The sequence below is a fragment of the Vanessa atalanta genome, chromosome 23 (genome assembly GCF_905147765.1).
Source record: "Vanessa atalanta chromosome 23, ilVanAtal1.2, whole genome shotgun sequence".
Lineage (NCBI taxonomy): Eukaryota > Metazoa > Arthropoda > Insecta > Lepidoptera > Nymphalidae > Vanessa > Vanessa atalanta.
The window spans coordinates 3,806,763-3,828,082 of NC_061893.1; the positions used below are offsets into that span (position 1 = coordinate 3,806,763).

At 33.5% G+C, this 21,320-nt stretch overlaps 1 protein-coding gene across 2 annotated transcripts in view; it reads left to right on the top strand.

Annotated features, from left to right (window-relative positions):
* The window catches only part of LOC125073096 (cGMP-specific 3',5'-cyclic phosphodiesterase-like), a 128,807-nt gene that overhangs the window by 59,755 nt on the left and 47,732 nt on the right, over window positions 1–21,320 (top strand). For both annotated transcript variants that reach the window (XM_047683792.1, XM_047683791.1), the window contains exon 3: window positions 9,962–10,693. In XM_047683792.1, coding sequence (XP_047539748.1) covers window positions 10,052–10,693 — 642 coding nt within the window. In that variant the 5' untranslated portion in view covers window positions 9,962–10,051. The remainder of the gene's footprint in view (window positions 1–9,961; window positions 10,694–21,320) is intronic.

Below are 21,320 nucleotides of genomic sequence, written 5' to 3' on the forward strand. Positions count from 1 at the left end.
CTAATAAAAGTAACAATAAAAAGTCCAAACCCAAGGATAGTCCGAAACCCGTAGTCCGTCTCATATCATGCCGTTATATTTTATTGTTATATAATACTAGGTTTTATCCCCGCTTCGCTGGCAAAGGGAGATAATTTGGACAGAATTTAAAAAAATATTAGTCTGTAACTTTTAACCAAATATAGTCTAAAGACGATTCTGCGCCGATTGATCGTAGTCTACCGATAAGTTTAGTGGTAATATATATATATATATATATATATATTACCTCTAAACTTAACTTATATATATGTATAGACCTGTTATATAGCGAGTAGGAAGATCTTCCTTTCGTTAGGTCTTTCCAAACACAAAACTAAACCAAATAAAATTAACAATAATTACTTTTTTTATATATCATCGTACGTGTCACTGACTTTTGAATTACTTTAGGAAATTCACGATTATTGATTTAAAATAATAAGCCGAAAAATGGTCCGTCCATTTGCTGAGAAAATCAAGATAAAGGTTATCTTAGTTATCATGTGCTTAATTTGTGCTCAGCGGTTTTTCGAAACATCGTGAAGTATATAGAATATGTCGTCGGAAAATCGTCCACATTCGTATCCACAAAGACACATTCGATCAGTGTGGCGGAATAAACCAACACTCAAGTGCATTCAGCAGTGGAACATTTACAGGATGTTCAGTAACAGACTGTTTTTTGTAAATATAATGCCGAGGGCCCAGCCTTGACTGATAATTGCGGATCCAAATCCAGGCAAGCAGTACTGAATATTCATGTGATAAATTTGTGATCATCTCGTGCTTGGCAGTGAAGGAAAGCATGAGGAAATTTGCATGTGTCTAATTTCAATGAATTTCTGCCACATTTGTATCCATCATCAACCTGCGTTGGAAAGCGTGATGGAATAAGCTCTGAAGCTTTTACAAAAGGAGAGGAGACCTTAGCCCAGCAATGAAACATTTACAAATACAATGATAGTATTGAAAAATCCGCGAAAGTACATCTATCAAATATCTCGTATAAATAAAGAAAAAAAAGCAGCACATTCCTTTTGAGGCAGTCGGGTATATAAAACTTTGTATAGGACGTTTTAACATTACCGATAATGTGCCGATTTCTAAGCAAGACGCCAGTCATACATAATTCATTCAATCTTTTTAAATTTAAATAGGACTCTGGTTCTGACAGAACATTAAATATATTATAAAAAAATCGATTGCAATTATATCTATAGCCTATTCCAATCACAGTACAGATAAAAAAAACAACTTCAATAGTCAATATCTTGAATAAACTATGTTGTGCATTATGGATTCATGAACAAATGAAGTTTTAATTTTTTTTTAAGGTATCTGTATTTGGACGAGCAAATGGGCCATCTGTTGGTAAGTGGTCACCACCACCCATAGACAATGGCGTAGTAAGAAATATTAACCATTCCTTACATCACCAATGCGCCACCAATCTTGGGAACTAAGATGTTATGTCCCTTAGCCTGTAGTTACAGTGGCTCACTCACCCTTCAAACCGGAACACAACAATACTGAGTATTGCTGTTTGGCGGTAGAATATCTGATGAGTGGGTGGTACCTACCCAGACGGGCTTGCACAAAGCCCTACCACCAAGTAAAAAGAATGTCAGCGAATTCTATTAATTAATCCCATGGAGTATGTAATAATACGGTTTTTAGAAGTCCTTTGAAGAGTTAGTCGTTACTGCCCCAACAGGTACTTTATTATGACACAAAATAACGATTGTCCGACTAAGTTTGCGAGGTCGTGTAAACAATCCTACATACCACCAATTACCCGATATTGTCTAGTTTATTTCTGGATTGGGCCCGGCGTTGACGCAATGTTTCTAAGTGTCAGTTTACATTGCCGCGAACCGTCTATTTTGGAACAAACAAATAGGTAACGCTCTTGTTGATTTAGAGGAAAATTTACTTTAAGAGCAAACATAATGTTACCTGACAAATTTCAGCTGTTCCACAAAAGGTTATAGGGTTATAAAGTATAAAGCATAAATCGGGCGTTACTTTTTTTTAGAATATACTGTAGATATCCCTTTATACGAAAATGCATAGTGTATATATATATGTATTTTAGCAAGGATTTATGACATTGATTGGAAACGGTAGATACCCCAAATTGTATCAAAATAACATATAATGTGATTATTTTAATAATTGCTTAACAAATCAGTTAAGGTTACCACTTCTCAAAGACAAAAGACTCCTCTAAAGCCATAGTTAGCGGTACAAAAGTTAACTGGGTACCGAACATCACTTCCCCAAAAACGTGGACGAAGCCGCATACGAAAACTAGTTTTAAATGAACAGCCAAGCAACAGCAATGTTTATAAAATAGACAGACCAATTAATGCCATTCAATTCTTACGAGACGGAATGCCGTAATGGGAACGCGCCTTTATTGCCTGACATCTTTATAAGGGCTGTAAGTAGTCTCATAACCTTGATTATTCGTTATGATAACATCCACTATTATATAACGTATAAGTTTAACGAGTTATCGATAAATTGTTTTATTTTTTATTATTATTGCAACAAGGCGAACGGAAAAATAAACACCCTAATGGTATATCACATTACATTGCCACTAAGAAATGAAAATCATTCACCAACTTAGATATTGTAAGGAAACACGATGTATTTAATTTTTTTAAATGAAAATCATCAATGGCACAAAGTTGTACGCGGTTAAATATTTTGTGTTAACGTTCAATTAACTTATTTTATTTAATAATAAATCAATACATACGAGGATACATTATGGAATAAAAATAATAAACTAATTTTATTTAAATTAATTGAAGTTATGACATACCAAATAAAGTTTTTCCTCATATCAGTGCGTAATAGCATACACTCTATTATCGCTGCAAAAACCCAGACGCCAAATTATTATTTCTCTTTAAAAACGCGTCACGCATTTCTCCCACATAAAGTAGGGGGTATGTGGGACTCGCTGGTGCCCAGGATACATAGTGCGCACTGCGCACTAATACACCAGAATACCCACTCAAAACCCACTAAGTACCCTCTCAACTTCTTCGGTGCGTGACGAACCAGATTATCTACTTAATATTGACTACTCTAAGGAGGTTAGATATTTGATGTCAGCAGGCTGTCTACATATTTTCTTAATTTCATACTCGATAGGTTGGTTAGTAAATGGGCCATAGAGATGGTACTGTGAGAAACATTGATCCTTTCTGATGTCACCAATGCGCCACCAACCCTGAAAACGTTTGGACGTTTCGTCCCTTGTGCCTGTACTTACACTGGCTCATTCACCCTTCAAACTGAAACACAACGATACTATAAGTATTTCTGTTTCAACATAGCATATATGATAAGTTAGTACCCATACATACGGGCTTGCACAAATAAATACCACCAATTAGGTGGATCTCTCCCCTTTTTCTAAATAAATACTACTACTAATTTTTAAATTATGATAGGTAGTATCATAATTATTAGGCTATGTGATTTCACAGATAATTTATGTGGCTTCTAGAAGATGACCGAAGAAAAGGTCGCGTATTAAAAAAAAGCATAATAAATACAAAAAAATGTTCCGTTGAATCACAACTCTGATTTCTAGGCGGAAATAAATGTCTCCCTCTCGCGAAGGCAATGACTCGGTGATTTCATTTCTTATTCTAATTTGAATTATCATAAATGTTTATACAGTGGAACTTAATTGCAGTAATACTTATTTACTTTATTTTAGGCTTATTCGGGTAAGACGAAGTAAGGTAAAGGAAAATAAAAAAGTACATTAACAATTTATAAATGTCCTTCTGCTGGGTTAAGACCAGCTCTCCTTTTGGACATATTCGGAGTGATTGCTCGTGTAGCAGATTCTCATCTGACCCATTCAGGTTTACTCAAGAGCAAAAGATGAATTATAAAGATAAAGATCCCATGATCTTGTCTATAGTGATATGATATTATTATCGGTTGTCTGTTAAACCATTTTCACGGACATGTGATTGTAATTTGCCAAATTCACGAGTATCTTATCGTCATCCATAGGCCGAATTACTTAAATACTTATTAAATTTGTTCATCGAATAAAAATCTCACTTAACCCAACAAACCTACATTACACTGAGTATTATTTTTATGTCAACCGATTGTATAATTCTGCACACCAAATTATAATAAAGTGCTTAATAATAGTAATAACCGAATAGTAGTTATCTGCTTATTTTCTGAAAATCCTTGATATAGTTTCTCACCAAGAATTATTTGACGATTTTTATATGCCTGAAAGTAACATATTATGCTGTCAAAATTACTTTTGAGCTGACTTTTCCTGGTAATCGAATATTAAGTTTTTTTTATTCCCAATTAAAATTACACGTTTATAATAGCTCTGATTTTTGTTAATCTGGAAAGTAAATACCTAAATTTAATTTTTATATTTATTTTTTTATATAATATATACTTACTTCACAACTTATATATAACAATATAAAGTATATTAATATGATTAATTATTTTTGTCTTAATCGTTATGTTGTTGTTTTGCTTTCTGCTCGGAATAGAAGATTTACTTTGGCTTATCAAGTGAGCATACTGGCTCGGTGCCAAGAAACGGTGACGCAAAATAAAATAAAATAATGTATTATGTAACAAACAGCTCTTACGATCAGCTGACTGCTAGCTGACAGGGTCAATAAACTTTAAGTGTACCGATAGTGTAAAATGGCTTGTTCAAGTTATTCGCATGGAGTACAAACGATACAAATGCGAAGGATTCTCTTGATATTCTTCATAGATACAAAATTGAATTTCGAACTGCACATAGTTGTGGTGATATGGAATTAAATGAATGGGAATTAAAAATATCAGTTGGCGCTTCTTGGGGTTACACTCTCTGTGACGTCGTGACGTTTAAAATATATGACGCTCTCTTAAGCCGCTGTGCCTTTTTCCGCCGTCGCTCTCCACTCCCTTGGATGTGGAAACTGTTTTCTTGTCTCTTTATTGTTCTACTAAACAAACCAGGTATTGAAATAATTCATTATTTCAATACCTGGTTTGTTTAGCAATACTTTTTTTTTATAATCAATTATCTAAGATTTGCGAGTCACTGTCTCAAACTCAAACTCAAATCCCTTTATTCAATATAGAAGCATTATACTTACTTGTTGATGGTCAAATTAAACACTTCCACCGGTTCAGAAAAGGAAACACCCTGACCTGAGAAACACCGGCGAAAGAAACTCAGCGGGTCTTTTTTTTTGTCAATCTAATTAATGTTTACATAATATATCCTTAAAATCATAGAAGAATTTTTTTATTTAAGGCACTCATAATGTATAAGTTACCGTTATATTTAATTAAAATAACGTTGCAAGTGTTCTTTTTTTAATAATTTTATAAATTCTTGTTACTAAGTTTCAGATGAACTGTAACAAACATAATATTCATGCATATCGCGTCAATCTACATTTCAAGCAGTTGAAACTGCAAAGCGCAACTACTTATGTAATACATACATATATATTATATACTAAAACCTACTCCGAAACGCGCGGCATCTTCTGTTACAAGTTAAATGAATATTGTTTTTTTTTGTCCTTATGAACAAAATATCTCAACATTTCTTACGTAAAACCCTGGAGGTATCTGCATTTACATTAACAGCCTGTAAATTTCCCACTGCTGAGCTAAGACCTCCTCTCCCTTTGAGGAGAAAGTTTGGAGCGTATTCCATCACGCTGCTCCAATGCGGGTTGGTGGAATACACATGTGGCAGAATTTCGTTGAAATTAGACACATGCAGGTTTGCTCACAGTGTTGTCCTTCACCGCCGAGCACGAGATTATAAACACAAATTTAGCACATGAAAATTCAGTGGTGCTTGCCTGGGTTTGAACCCGAAATCATCCGTTAAGATGCACGCATTCTAACCACTGGGCCATCTCAGCTCCTTACGTTTAAACTAGTATAAAAGGTAGCAACTATTAGTACTAAATAAATCTATTCTATGTCTTAATAATATATCCTTCTGACCGCATTGGAACAGCTTGGTGGAATAAGCTCCAAACCTCGAAGGGAGAGGAGGCCTTAGCCCAGCAGTGGGAAATTTACAGGCGGTTATTGTTTGTTTTTAATCTAGAATTTAATATAAATCTTTATTTCTCATTGCGATTATTACGGAAACAAAAGTTATACCCCCATTAACGAAATGCTCCAAGAGAATTGTCCTCCCAGTCGCCATTATCAGCTAACAGCCGCTTATTTTACGCCCATTCCATATTCATTATCAAGTAAAGACTTTTATATTTGACGTCATTAAAACAAAATTTTGTTTTTCCAACACCCCTCCGCGAATAATGATATAAATAATGATGACGTATAGTATCGAGGGGACGATATATGTACGTTTGATTATAGCTGTCGAATTGTTTTTGCGATGAAATTTACGATAATTTCTATGTCATCACTTCCATGGTAGTTTATATGTATAATACACGCATAATATTGTAGAGAAACACTAATAACCTTAGAGGTTTCTAATATGATGTCGTAAATAAACACAATTTTTGCGCTTACATTGCTGGCTGAATCCTACGAGATAGATCAAAATAATGTACTACAGTATTGTACCAGTACCTTAAAAAGGGCTACAAAAAAGTCCGCGATGTTATATCTATCTCATAGGGATAACCCACAATAACCATTTATTATCCTACACTTTTTACGAGAAATAATGGCTTACTTACGAAGCGATTTTAAGCAATACAGCTTTTATCATTTTATAATTAGGTACCTTAAATTCATTGCGCATTTAATATAGATCAATATGGCCTTGAACTGACTGACCGAGCTGTGAACGTTGTATATAACGAAATTCTGTAGTATGTTTAACGCCAGAAATGCACCCGTGCGAAGCCGGGGCGGGTCGCTAGTTTTAAAATAATCAAAGCTGAGTGAATTGCAATTTTAATTTTATACCGATAAAATAGAGCACCACGCCGCTTCGCCCCGAGGTCGCAATATTTTAACTAGATATTATTTTAAACATACAAAATGAAAGTACACACTGTTAACCTTAAAAATATTATTAAAAAAAAAACAACAACAATAAGAACATTTTTAATGTGTTTTAATAATTTAAAGTCAATGTCGCTTATCACTTTCTGATAATTCATCATCGCGTTCTTCGGTGAGTTCTGAATTTGTTCTTCAAACAGCTGCGCTGATTTGAATTTAATTTTCTGAGAAATATCTACCGATAAAATATTTGGCTTTCAAATAAATAAACGATATGTGATATCCGGTGAGACATTTTTTATCACAAATAATTGTTATATTTTTTTTCTTTGTTAAAATAAAAAAAATTAAAAATTCTTTATCCAAGAACACTTGCAGTCGTTATTGAATCGTCTTTTTATATAATTAAATTAAATTGATTACTACCTACTAGTTTGGAATGTAGATTCACAATTTTTTCTTCGCCGCCGAAAGCGAGATGTGATAAGAACATAAAAATGTATTGTTGAATCCGTTATCTCCGGACTCCTAGATTTACGAATTCAAACCAATGGGTCATCGAAAATTTTTCCTATTCAATCGCTGGTCATCCAAAGTAAAATCGAGAATAGAGGCCTAAAATATACCTGTGAGCGTCAGTACTTAATTCACGCTGCAAATAAATAAACAATCGGTGTCGCGCGTGATTTTTTCTGATTGTGTCATTGTTATCGACCGAAAAGGCTTTTACGCCCTTTTTGCTTGAAAACACATTTTTTTAAAAATTTAACTGAACTAGAACCAAAACAAGGATAATAACTTGTCTATTTCAGGACTAGTTGGAACTTATATAAAAGATTTATTCCTAATTAATACATTTACCTGAATACCATTTAGTATGAAAGTTATTAGGTAGAGAAATTATTTTCTGAATCACGCTTACGTTTGTTCGCTGCAATATATATAGGGTCTCTTCAATTAATATATAAAGTACTAATCCTATGCATAGACGTTCTAAAGACGTTCTAAGCGCTCCCGACGATATTATTAAATCCCCGAACGCGAACTCTATAGGTTAAAGATTACAACCCTGACAGTGTGGTCGAGGTCTCTCTTTCATTACCACTATAAGGCGTATAACGGGGCTTATAGCACACTATTTCTTACCTCCAGGCGTTGATGTCGTCCTAAGCCTAGGTCCGGCCTCACAGTAGGCGCCCTTAGGACGTGCGTACTCTGAGCCCTTAAGTGGTATTCCAATATCCGGCAGTCTTATCTAACCCTCCCTGGTGACGGCCACTTTGGACAAGAGCTACAGTCATTTAAATATATACAATATACATATATATAATTGAAATTATTAGAACTTTTATTACCACGTATTGATATCAACCGGAAGTGGTTATTCGTACCGTGACTGTACAGTTTGACTAATACATAATTAGCTCAATCGAAATCGGTCCAAAAGTTTCTAACGCAACAAATTGAGAAGAGAAACGTCGTCATGACAGTTTTATTTGTATTGATATAGGCAAACTTATTCCGAAGTAGCAGAATTAAGTTTTAGAGTTCAATAAGAACAGGATGTCTATTCATCAGTGAAACCTTCAGAAACTGCTACTGGATTGAGTTAATTATAACTTTGCATCTCAAGAGTCAAAGACGAATTCATACAAATAAAATCTATATCATTAGAATTTATTATTGTCAAATTTGGTCCTTATGTTGAGTATCATTGGGATCAGTCCATTATGTCTATTCATTTATAGGAAACTAGTTATGTTCCGCGGCTTCGCTTGCGTTTTAGGGGTTGTTCATTAGGTGCTAGAAGTTAAAGTTTGTTTCATTCTAAATTACATTCAATTCGTTTCAGTAGTTTGGCCGTGAAAGAGCAACAAACAGATAGGCAGACAAAAGCAACTTTGGCATTTAACATATAAAATTGGTATAGATAAATGAGCTTAGATGGCCCAGTGGTTAGAACGCGTGCATCTTACCCGATTATTGCGGATTCAAACCCAGGCAAGCACCACTGAATTTTCATGTGCTTAATTTGTGTTTATAATTCATCTCGGGCTCGGCGGTGAAGGAAAACATCTTGAGGAAACCGGCATGTGTCTAATTTCAACGAAATTCTGCCACATGTGTATCCACCAACCCGCATTGGGGCAGGCTGGTGGAATATGCTCCAAACTTTCTCCTCAAAAGGAGAGCAGGCCTTAGTCCAGCAGAGTGAAATTTAAAGGCTATTCATGTTGAAATAGAAAAATATATATAAAGATGCAAAGTTTGGTATCGATCGATATAAAACTATGATATATTATGATAGTCAATTGTCTCACATGAGTACTATTTAATCTGTTTTAATATAGGTGACTAGCGACCCAACTCGGCTTCGCACGGGTACAGTGTATTAATAAAGAAATATGTTATAAATATAACTTATATCCTAAAGCAATCACGAATAAAATATCTTGTAGTGTAAACTTTTTCAAAATTGCAACATTAGTTCCGGAGATAACTCCTTACATATAAACAAATTTTACCTCTTTATAATGTTTGTATTGATAAGATTTACCCCAATTATTATAAACTAACTATCGTCTCTATTTCTGCCTCGAGTCTATCATAATGAGATAGTAAATTAATTTGTTTTTAGTGAATTGAGATTAAACGAATCAAAAAACTCACCTCTTCTTGATACAATGAAAATTAGTTTGTAGTTTTATTTTATTAATAATGTGACCTTTCATTCAACATTATTGAATTGCATATATCATATATTTCCAGTTGAAAAAATACAATATAACCATTTTGGGCATTTTCAACAACAACAAATTTACTATGTAAAACCGCTGGGGTTTACGATGATATTAGGTTTGAAAATTTATTGTACGCATTATAAATAAAGTACTAACTTTTCTCTATTCTTTTGTTTCAGATTAAATTTACAACAATCATTTTTATAAAGAAACAATGTCTAGGAACATTGAGCTTGTAAATCACCACACCGAAAGAAACTGAAGCTGCCATGACATCGGAAGAACCAATCGATGTTGTCGCAAAGAATGCCGACGCTAAAAAGGCAGACACGAACTATCCCGACGACAATCAAGAAAACAGCAAAGCAGACAAACAACAGGATCGTTTAAAATGTTCACACGAATTAATGCAGCTCGTGTATGAATTGCCCATTGAAATAGACGATACGGAACACGAAAACAACAATATGCTTAAGGAAAACCCACCGATAACTATTGTCGAGATTACCGAACAGAATGGTTGTGAAACGAGTGTAGATAGTACGAGACAATGTGATAGCGATTATTTTAAAGAGTCTAGTCCGCACGATTTAGGCAATAAGGTCGTATATGACGTTTTGACAACTAACGATTTGATAATGCAATGCGGTGATGAATTTAAGGAGGTTATAGATAGAACGTCACCGGATGATACCACTGATGAGGATTTGCTAGAATTAAAAGCAATTTTGGATAGTAAGCCTAAACTTTTGGAGAGATACATTCGAGAATGTGCGTCAGTGGATGAAGTGAATAGGTTACATAGTTTAACGTCATGTGGTCCGCTATCTCCGAGGCCGCGGCATGAAGCAAGGAGTACGTCAGTTACGTCAGACCTGTTTCAATTATGGCTATCTTCTTCACCTGTTAAGGTAAGTGCTCATTGATTCACTGCATTTTTAAAGTCATTAGATAAAAAGTTTGCCATGGTTATAAAATATTTAATTCAAGATTAAAGTTTAGTTACCAAATAGAAATGCTGTAAATTAAATATTTCAAAGAATCCAAAAACTAATTGAGGATTTAAATGTATCTATGTTAAAGAAATTATTTTTTAAATACCTAATTGATAAAAGTAGTAGACCGGCAAACATAAAACTTATACCAAAAGATGCATCGCGTTCCGAAGTAGGTTTTAGTACACAATGTTATATGAGTACCTTTTCCCAATTACACCCGCAGGCATGACAAATTCCAATTACATATTATTGTATATATCAGTTATGATAAAAAAATATACAACACATTATTTTAAATTACATTTTCACTTGGAACTGGTTTTGAAATTTTTAATGCATTTAAAACTAGGAACAAAAGTAACGTCCAACATATTGCGGATGGCAATTTATTACATCCTGCTTAACGCTAGTTCCACCGAGGCAACACAAAAGCTAGAAATAAACAGAGATTTTCCGGAAAACATAAATTTTCACATTTATTTTATTCAAGTAACTATTGTGCAAAACAATTTACTCTGCGTTATATTTTCACATATAACTATATATTTTAGGGAAAGTCTCTTGTCATATTCAACCTCTTACTATTGTATTTATCAACAAACGATTACAAGAAAAACTGAACGTCTTACCCGAGTAACGGTCCGTAGGTTTAGCGATATATCTTTAATTTTATTTATACGTCCATATTGATATGGATTGTCAAAGAGAACGCTTTGAAACAGTGGTCGATAGTGGGTCACTAAGTACACACACACGTATGGAGTTTGGCGTTTCAAGCGCAACTGTCACGCACACCAAGATAATAAAGTTGGCTCGTCTGTTTTAGCTCTTTTGTAGTGCGACACTTTATCTAGATACATACAAATAATCTACGGCGGATATATATTTTTATTCTGCAAAATATACGGAAAGATTTCGTAGCTTTACAATTTTAGGTCTCACATTAAAACTGTAACATTTACTAATCATTTTTCGTGTCTATTTGTGTATAAATGGTATATTATTCGAAGAATGTAAAATGGATATTATTTCAAATCAAGTCATTGGGTAAATTTAATTGTATCCATATACACAATTGTACATACATTTGTGAAAAAATATTTGTCGTTTATAAATCAAAATCAAAAATTAAAATATACTTTATTCGAGCGGGCATTACAAGCACTTTTGAATCGTTATTTTACAAACTATATTAAATGAAGCTACCACCGGTTAGGAATATTGATTTTCCGAGAAGAACTGGCAAAAAATTTAGGAGTTAATATTTATCAACATTTAAAATACAAAGTTATGAAAGAAAAAAAAACATTTCTTTTTTTTTATCATATCGGTAGGCGGTCGAGCAAATGGTCCACTTGATGGTAAGTCGTCACCACCGCCCATAGACAATGGCGTGACCATGACTCTGGTTCTGACAGAACATTAAATATATTATAAAAAAATCGATTGCAATTATATCTATAGCCTATTCCAATCACAGTACAGATAAAAAAAACTACTTCAATAGTCAATATCTTGAATAAACTATGTTGTGCATTATGGATTCATGAACAAATGAAGTTTTAATTTTTTTTAAGGTATCTGTATTTGGACGAGCAAATGGGCCATCTGTTGGTAAGTGGTCACCACCACCCATAGACAATGGCGTAGTAAGAAATATTAAGCATTTCTTACATCACCAATGCGCCACCAACCTTGGGAACTAAGATGTTACGTCGCCATGTGCCTGTAGTTACACTGGCTCACTCACCCTTCAAACCGGAACACAACAATACTGAGTACTGCTATTTCGTGGTAGAATATCTGATGAGTGGGTGGTACCTACCCAGACGGGCTTGCACAAAGCCCTACCACCAAGTAAATACAATTATATTTGCATATAATATATCATGCGTGAAATTCAACAAACATTAACTCCAACCTTTTTTATCATTTATATGATCATGTATTGAATAATATGTTTTTTTTTTTCTAGAATCCGAATAGAATCTACGTTCTTTTCATTTAGTTTCACCATTAATTTTATCCTAAGCAATTTATCTATTAAAACTGTTTCTTTGCTTAAGTAAATATCATTTATATGACGCACCGATATCCTTATTAATTTATATTTAAATAATGACGTAGAATTGAAAACAGTATACGATTCAAAAAAAAATACAAACAGATATCAACATTATCTTTAAATTATTGGATGATTTGCTTTATTGGTTATTTTAAATTGTGTTTACTTGCATGTGCGTTAAATTGAATTAATAAAATATGCTATGTGAAATGGAACATTTATTTCATTTATTATTCGCCTGATGGTTAGTGTTCACCAGGAATGCACCACCAAACACGTTAAGTAAGAAGTTATATAGTGCCTGGTATTGTCTCACTCACCCTTCAAATACACAGCAATACGAATTATTGTTGTTTGGCGGGAGAAAAATCGATACCCAGACAAGCTTACACAAAGCCAAGAAAACCATTGAACTTAAACATTCGTCGTTGTTTCATTTGCATTGATGATTTTCATGAACGTTCAGTATTCGGCAACATTTTACAATAGATAATGTTGACCAGTTTGACGATGTTTATTATAGAAACCTATCACGTTACAAGAAACCCCTGTAACGTTGCAAAGCCGTCGAGTATAATAAACCTTCCAATCCTTGGACCTTCCGACTTAACCTTACATGTCATGGGACAAAAGCTAATACATTTGAAGACAGAATAAACCTATTCATAATGTATTATTAGCGATCTCACTTCGCCAGTTTCTCTTGGAAAAGATCACTTTATTTATGGTTCCCATAAATAAGGTAATGATAATTTCCTTGTATTCTGATAAACACATAAAATAAATTATATGAAATATCGTAAGTCGCTTGTTGGATGTTTTTGTTGTTCTACGGCGGTTTTGGATAAACACTATTTTTCGTTTCTCTGTCATCGTTGATTTTTCAAAAGAAGAAGACATTTTTATCTAAGCATACGCTAAAAAAAAATTATCAAGTAATCAATTTGAATTTTATAATAAAAATACTTACAGACAAAGCAAAACAGGATAACAAAACGGGTTAGTATTCATTGATTTTCACGTGCCTCTTCTTTTAAATAAAATTCAAAGTTTCGATTGCTATATTTAAAAAAAAGTGAATAATTTTAAATAAATAAGCAACTAATTATAAACTTACGTATACAAATATGACCTTTTACACTTTTCAATTTGTACTTGTATTTTTGGAAATATTACGAGGTATTTAAATAAATATATAAAAATACGCGGGATGTGTTTTACGATGCATTAACAGCGTACGGAAAAGTAGATCGGATAGCGAAGCCTTACATATCATTGTTTATAAATAGCGTGGGATAAAATCGTTATTTATTCCATATAGAGTCGGGACTGTTATCCTAACTAATATTTTAAATGCGATGTGAGTTTATTTGATATGATTTCTAAACCAATCACTAGATCATCATGAAATTCCGCATACAGATGGTCATGGTCAAAGGAAAAGACATGGGGTATCTAACACCAGCAACATATCCCCAAAATTACAAAAAATAAAAAATCAGCATAATATCAAGGAATAATGATCATTATTGCTTAAAGCTTACAAATATTTCACTTGTTGTTTAAAGATCTTCAGAGAAAGGCAACACTAATGATCTCAGGTAAGTTATTTTACAGCCAAACACTTACCTCGGCGAAGTCAGTCGTAAATTCTGGACGAAAACATTAAGAGAGTAAGATTTTCTTACAAACAAAGTGTTCTGTAATGCGTCTGATCTATTTGGAATATAAGTAACTAGTTAGTTATCGTTATTCAAAGTACATATATACGATACGAAAAGTTTACTGTATATTACTTATCTCAATTCCATGGCTAAAATTGGAAATGTACTCTTACACCGATATTACAAGCAAGGCAAACCTTAAAATACACTCTTTCCTTAACTGGTAGTAGAGCGTTAAAACATTCTGGTCGTAGAGCCACTATTTAGTACACGTAATAAAAACCTTCAGAAAGATACCCGGACACTCGGTCCGATAAGAGAACTGGGATATGGGAATTTTACCTGGTAAATCCTCTGGTAACTCAGCAACTCCTATATTATGTCTCGTGCTGTACATTTTTCATGAAAGTGGAACTCCACTTATCGTCGGGAATATCTCAAATCTTTTGTTACGTAATCCTGAACAAACTTGCGGATATTGGTAGAACTAGCTCCAAACCTTCTCTTTATAGGGTTTTATAATTCTAGTGTAATAGTGATAATTATTGTGTAATCAAGTCTCAAGTCCAGTGAATGATATTAATTATCAAGTGGTAAGTGTGGGTGGAGATTTGATTGTCCATAATAATTGTAGATTATTATCAAATCTAAATCCACACTTAGTACATAATACATATGTATTTACTTCCGCATCTATCAGTGCGTTTCGTCGTCGCTTCAAGTGCGCTTCGAAGCTCGCATTTCTCTGCCTACCGCATGCAACATGCATGTCTTCTTCTTCTTATATCTATTAAAAAAAGACAAATGCATTTGTTAATAGGGTTTTTTGCAAGACCCTCATCAGTTGTCTGCTGGCAAGCAGCAATACACTAAGTACTGTTTAAAGTTTTGTTTATTTATTAAATCTTATTTCCCAAGGTTCGTTACGAATTGGTGATTGGCTTATGCCCAACCCCCCTACCTATTTTATATAAAAAAAAAATATTTATATACACTGATAGGTATTATTAATTAAAGTGAAATTATATTTTACTTTTAAAATTGTGTTTTATTTAGGAAGTAACTGATTTGAGTCGATTTGACCCACATAAATCATGTCTTTATTATATAGATTAGCATATAAAATAAGTTTTTATTTTTTTATTATAATTTTGATAATGATATAAACGATGTTCCAAGTCCATCAAAAGTTTTCCAATAACACACGAAACAAGAAAATGTGTATTATTTAATTTTATCACAAAAGGGTATTAAGTTTTAAGAGAGGTTATTACTATGCGAAGTCAGTCACCAAACCAACTAGATTATTGTCAATCATAACCAAGTATTAAAATTAATCCGACAAGGGCATCACAAATTAAGTTACGCAAATCGTTTGTTTAAGCTTTAACTTTTTTCTTTACATGGAGATAGACGGTATCATGCATACAGACATTCCACATGTCTAATTTCTAGAGCAACTATTTTTTAGTTTATTTGATGTTTTTTTTTGGAACGGAAAGTTCTTTTACGCGACTTACCTCTTAAATCTTCAAATCGGAACGCAACAAAATATTGCCGCTTATTGGCGGTAGAATATATGAAAATGAGTGGGTGGTATCTACCCTGATGGGCTTGCACAAAGCCCTACCTACGGCTAACCCTTCCTTCCTTCCATGATAAATTAAAGATCATCCATTAATTACAATTACAGAATTTTCATGGTTCCATTTCTATATAATAATATATATTTATTAATTGTAACTAAAATCTATGAAACAAATCAAGTTTAGTTGCGCATAGATTTTGTAAGAATTCGTTTATACTTCTTAGTGCCATTGACCTTGTAAGGTTACCACTTAGCATATGATACATTTGGTAATCTGCTTATCTATTTTAATTTAAAAAAAAAAGATATTTATAACTACCAATTATTAGTGGTTAGAACGTGTGCATCTTAACCGATGATTTCGGGTTCAAACCCAGGCAGGCACCACTGAAACTTCATGTGCTTAATTTGTGTTTATAATTCATCTCGTGCTCGGCGGTGAAGGAAATCATCGTGAGGAAACCTGCATGTGTCTAATTTCAACGAAATTCTGCCACATGTGTATTCCGCCAACCCGCATTGGAGCAGCGTGGTGGAATATGCTCCAAACTTTCTCCTCAAAGGAGAGGAAGCCTTTATCCCAGCAGTGGGACATTTACGGGCTGCTAGAGCTAGAGAGAGAAGATCCCTTCAAATCTCGGATTGTAAATATAATATTGATATCGACCGCAACTCAAGTATTGATACAGAGTCTTCGGGCTTTTTGATCTTGCGTCAAACGTTAACATACACATAAGTACCTATCTATAAATTTCTAATTACTTTCATACAAATCAATAGTCGATTAATATAAAATGTTAAAGTTTGTAAATACTCAACTTGTTTGTGGCTTCGCAGATCATTAGTAACATTTAAGTAGAGAACTCAGGGACATTCACGGTACATTTATCTTAAATGTTTTGAATTAATGTACCAAATTAAATGCAGAAATTATGTCGCCGAATATATTTCATTTTTATTGTAGTTAACTGATCCGGAATTCCATTATTTATATTTTCAGTGAGATGCATTGTTAATGTAGTAACTGACTTATTACCTTGTCGATCTGACCAAATATCACATATAAAGATATCGGGTTTTTGTGTCAAGAAATTCTTAATACAAGTTCGTAACAGTTCGGGTTATGGATTTTTTAGCAATCTCTGCGATTCCAAAGTTTTCTCATATGTATCCGTTGCGCCTACAGAACGCTGGTTCGGCACTCTGAGGAAACTTCCTCGGAGGACAAGAGTGATTGCCCCTCGCACTCCTCTCTTGTCTGTCGTAACGTGAACCCCTCCTATCCTCCAGTTCCACCTTACGCCTTCACGGCCCTACATTCACGCCCTATCTTTTAAGCGCCAAAGGTCGGGGTTGTGGGAGGGTCAAACGACGCCTTCGCCAAAAGTAAAAAACATTCGTATTCTATAAAAACGTCATCAAATTACGATCTAAAAAGCTATGACCCTTGTGCCAATAATTGCAATAGTGGCCCACTTACGCTACAAATCAAAACGAATCAAATATCATCAAAAAATAAAAATATTTATTTTCAAACTAAACTAAATTAATATTTCGGCTTGTGGTTCAGGGTATAAAGACAAAATAAAATTGAATACTTATATTATTATTATTACTATATCAAAATAAAACTTCTCTCGAACGAATAAATCTTAATATCTTATAACCAAAGTTTTGTTTTCTTTATTACCTATTAATAAAAAGGAACTTCATTCTTGTGTAAAGGTAAGGGCTTGTTTATGATTTGCTGAAAAAAAAAACAAACAAGTTTATTTTTAATATATATTAGTATTTTTAATACAGGTAATACATAATTCCTGGGGTTTTATTTATGTACTATAATTTCGCAGATATTTTTCATTGGCAATTAATTCAAATATTAAAAAAAAAAAGATATACTCAGTTATATACTAGACGCATTGTCAAGCAGGATATTGTTAATTTAACGTATAAAATAAGTAATTTAATTATTGATAGTATTAATTTTGACCAGTAACTTTTAACTACTCAAACTATCGTAGCTTTGCGTAAAACGTAAAATGGCGAAACAAGTATGCTAGTTAGACTGTACTTAATTAAAAAAGTATATTTTGATTTAATTCCACGAAATTAATTATCTCTACAAATGTTAAAACCGATTAGATTGAGCTGAAGAAGCCCAGTGGTAAGAACGCGGGCATCTTAACCGATGATTGTAGGTTTAAACCCAGGCACCACTGAATTCATATGCTTAATTTGTGTGTATTATTCATCCCGTGCTTGGCGGTGTAGGAAAACATCGTGAGGAAATCTGCATTCAATGAAATCCTGCTATATGTGTATTCCCGAAACACATTGGAGCAGCGTAGTGGAGGAAAACATCGTGAGGAAATCTGCATTCAATGAAATCCTGCTATATGTGTATTCACCGAAACCCATTGGAGCAGTGTAGTGGAATAGGCTCGAAAACTTTCTCCTTAAAGGGAGAGGAGGCCTTAGCCCAGCAGGGGGACATTAAAAGGCTGTTACTTGAGCATCCCGACCTAGATCTGGCCGACAACAATAGTATAATAATTCCAACGTACTAAACTTAAGACTATATGAATGCAATTCATTATTTACAAAAATAGAACAGCGATTTTAGAAATATTTCTATTAGAGCAAAGATTTATTTGTAAAATTGCAAAGTTGGCAACATTGTATAATTGAGAGAATCCGTTCGGGAAAAATAATCTTTTAAAAAATATAAATTCTGGTCTTTGTTTTTAACTAAGACCTCTAGTCTTATGCAGTGTAATGCTTTAATCTTATATAATTATACATCGCAGCCAACTTTAATTAGTCTTTTAATTAAAGCCAAGTCATTATACTAAACGGTGCCGTTCCACTACCTTCCTCAATGGCCATACATCCTCCGTTCATTGAATAGGGTCATTTGCTTTTGACTCCTGAAAATATTAATATTCCTAGTCGTTATATTACAAAGGTCACTCAGCCTATTAACAAAAAAGGCTTTTATTAATAATATATATTATTGTGTAATGTACAAGAAAAAAAAACTAAATATTATAACAAAAGTTTTAAGATTTTTGGAAGAAGTTAGATTTTCAACCGTAATAATAATTATTATAATTACATTGTGTTTAATGTATATAGCGACATATAAAAATTGGTTTAAATAGATATCTAATCAGTTTCATGTCAGTTCATCTCGGTAGAATCTAGATTCCGATTGTAAATTATTATGTAGTATATTGTTTGTTTTTTAGGCGTTCACGCATCTTATAACCGATAACATTGAAATTTTGTAAATTTGACATTGGCACTTGTGCGAACGTTTCCGTCATGATATAATCAATGTACAAATGATAACACGTGTCGTATAATCTTATTTTTTATGTCAAATATCTATTTAAGCTTGTTGGGTAAGAACGACTCGTCTGCCTTGACGGAAAACAGCGTGTTTTTGTCTTATATTTTCCTATCCTCACCACCGCAGCCTTTTAATGCATTGTTTTTCAGACTAATATAATAAACTGTTTCTTTTGAACTTGTTAAACCATGGAACTACAAGTTTCAAAAATTAATTTGATAGCCCAATTCTTTGCCTCAATTCCAAACTCGCTGCGGCCCACGGGGGCGTTGCAGAAACTTGCTTGAAAACCGGTAAAAACTCGTGAGTATTGAATATAGTATTGAATAAAAAAACTGAAAGGTTATTGAGAATCGAGTTGAACATATGAATTAGTTATATTATAAATACTGACGATGTGCGGAGCGGATATCTTATCTTTTTTATTTTAACACTTGAATCAATAGATAACGTTTAAAAGCCTCTAGAGAGCTTCGTAGATTATCAGAACCATGGACTGTCAGTGATTACAATAGATATTCCCCATAAAATGAAATTCTCATATAAATAATCTTTGAAATAAATAATTCAGTTGGAGTAGTAATATTCAAGTGCATATTCGTATTAAAAAGTCATTAAATGTAACGTAAGAGCTGATGTGGCCCAGTGGTTAGAACGCGTGCATCTTAACCGATGATTTCGGGTTCAAACCCAGGCAAGCACCACTGAATTTTTATGTGCTTCATTTGTGTTTATAATTCATCTCGTGCTTGGCGGTATAAAGTAAAACATCGTGAGGAAACCTGCATGTGTCTTATTTCAAAGAAATTCTGCCACATGTGTATTCCACCAACCCGCATCGAAGCAGCGTGGTGGAATATGATCTGAACGACGTTGAAGAAAAACATACAATTTTAATAAACCACAAATTTATTCACCAGCTAACATTGAAGCAGTATTGTTTAGTAGAGCAGCTTCCTTACTTACTTGAGTCTCGAATTGTGGAAGATTTTCTTAATCAAAATGTCTCATATCTATACCATAATTTGAAATCATTCATAAAAAATACATTAAAAAACAAAGAATATTATTCAATTATAAATGTGTAAGTAACTCTGTTTGTCGCTGTCGGCCAAAACACTAAACCGAATTTGAAGAAATTTTATATGAAGCAAGCTTGAATCTTAAGGAATTACATATGTAGATTAGATTTTTTCTTGCCTTATCCATAAAATACTCATAACATACTTCTTAAAAAAATAGTATAATTTTATTTTAAATTTGGAAAATAATATAAAAATCCAGGCACCATTGAGCGTGACCAACACGAATCATACGCAATCCACTTTGTAATCCTTTTTAAATGTAAGTTCAAAGATGCGAATAATTGATTAGAGGCACTCGGTTATTGCGTGGTCCGTTAAGCTAATCTAAAACCCTGTTAACCACAGCATTGATATGAGTAGAGTATTATATACCTCGTGTACTTAGATAAGATAGTTATGCCACATAAAAATGACATTCGGTATCCGCAGTGATTCGCTGCCGACAAATATAATCTAGCTTACATGGCTGCTTTTTGATTGTAAGGTCCTGAATTCAATTTAAGAGAATACGTCGTGTACGACGTATGTGTGATCTTATGTCGGTTGTTTAGGTTTGTCATTCCATTGGACTAGTAAGACTAAAAAAATTGCGAACCATTGCCATCAAAATATGAACTAGTCAGTGCTTAAAATTATTCCAAAACTATGAAAATCGATCAAAGTATTCTGGCAATTATTCAATCATTACGCTTACCAAAAATAGAGCCTATCAAATAACGAAATAACAGGCGAGCGATCCAGACGTACTAAATTAGTTTACTTGATACAGAATTAAGATAACAGAAT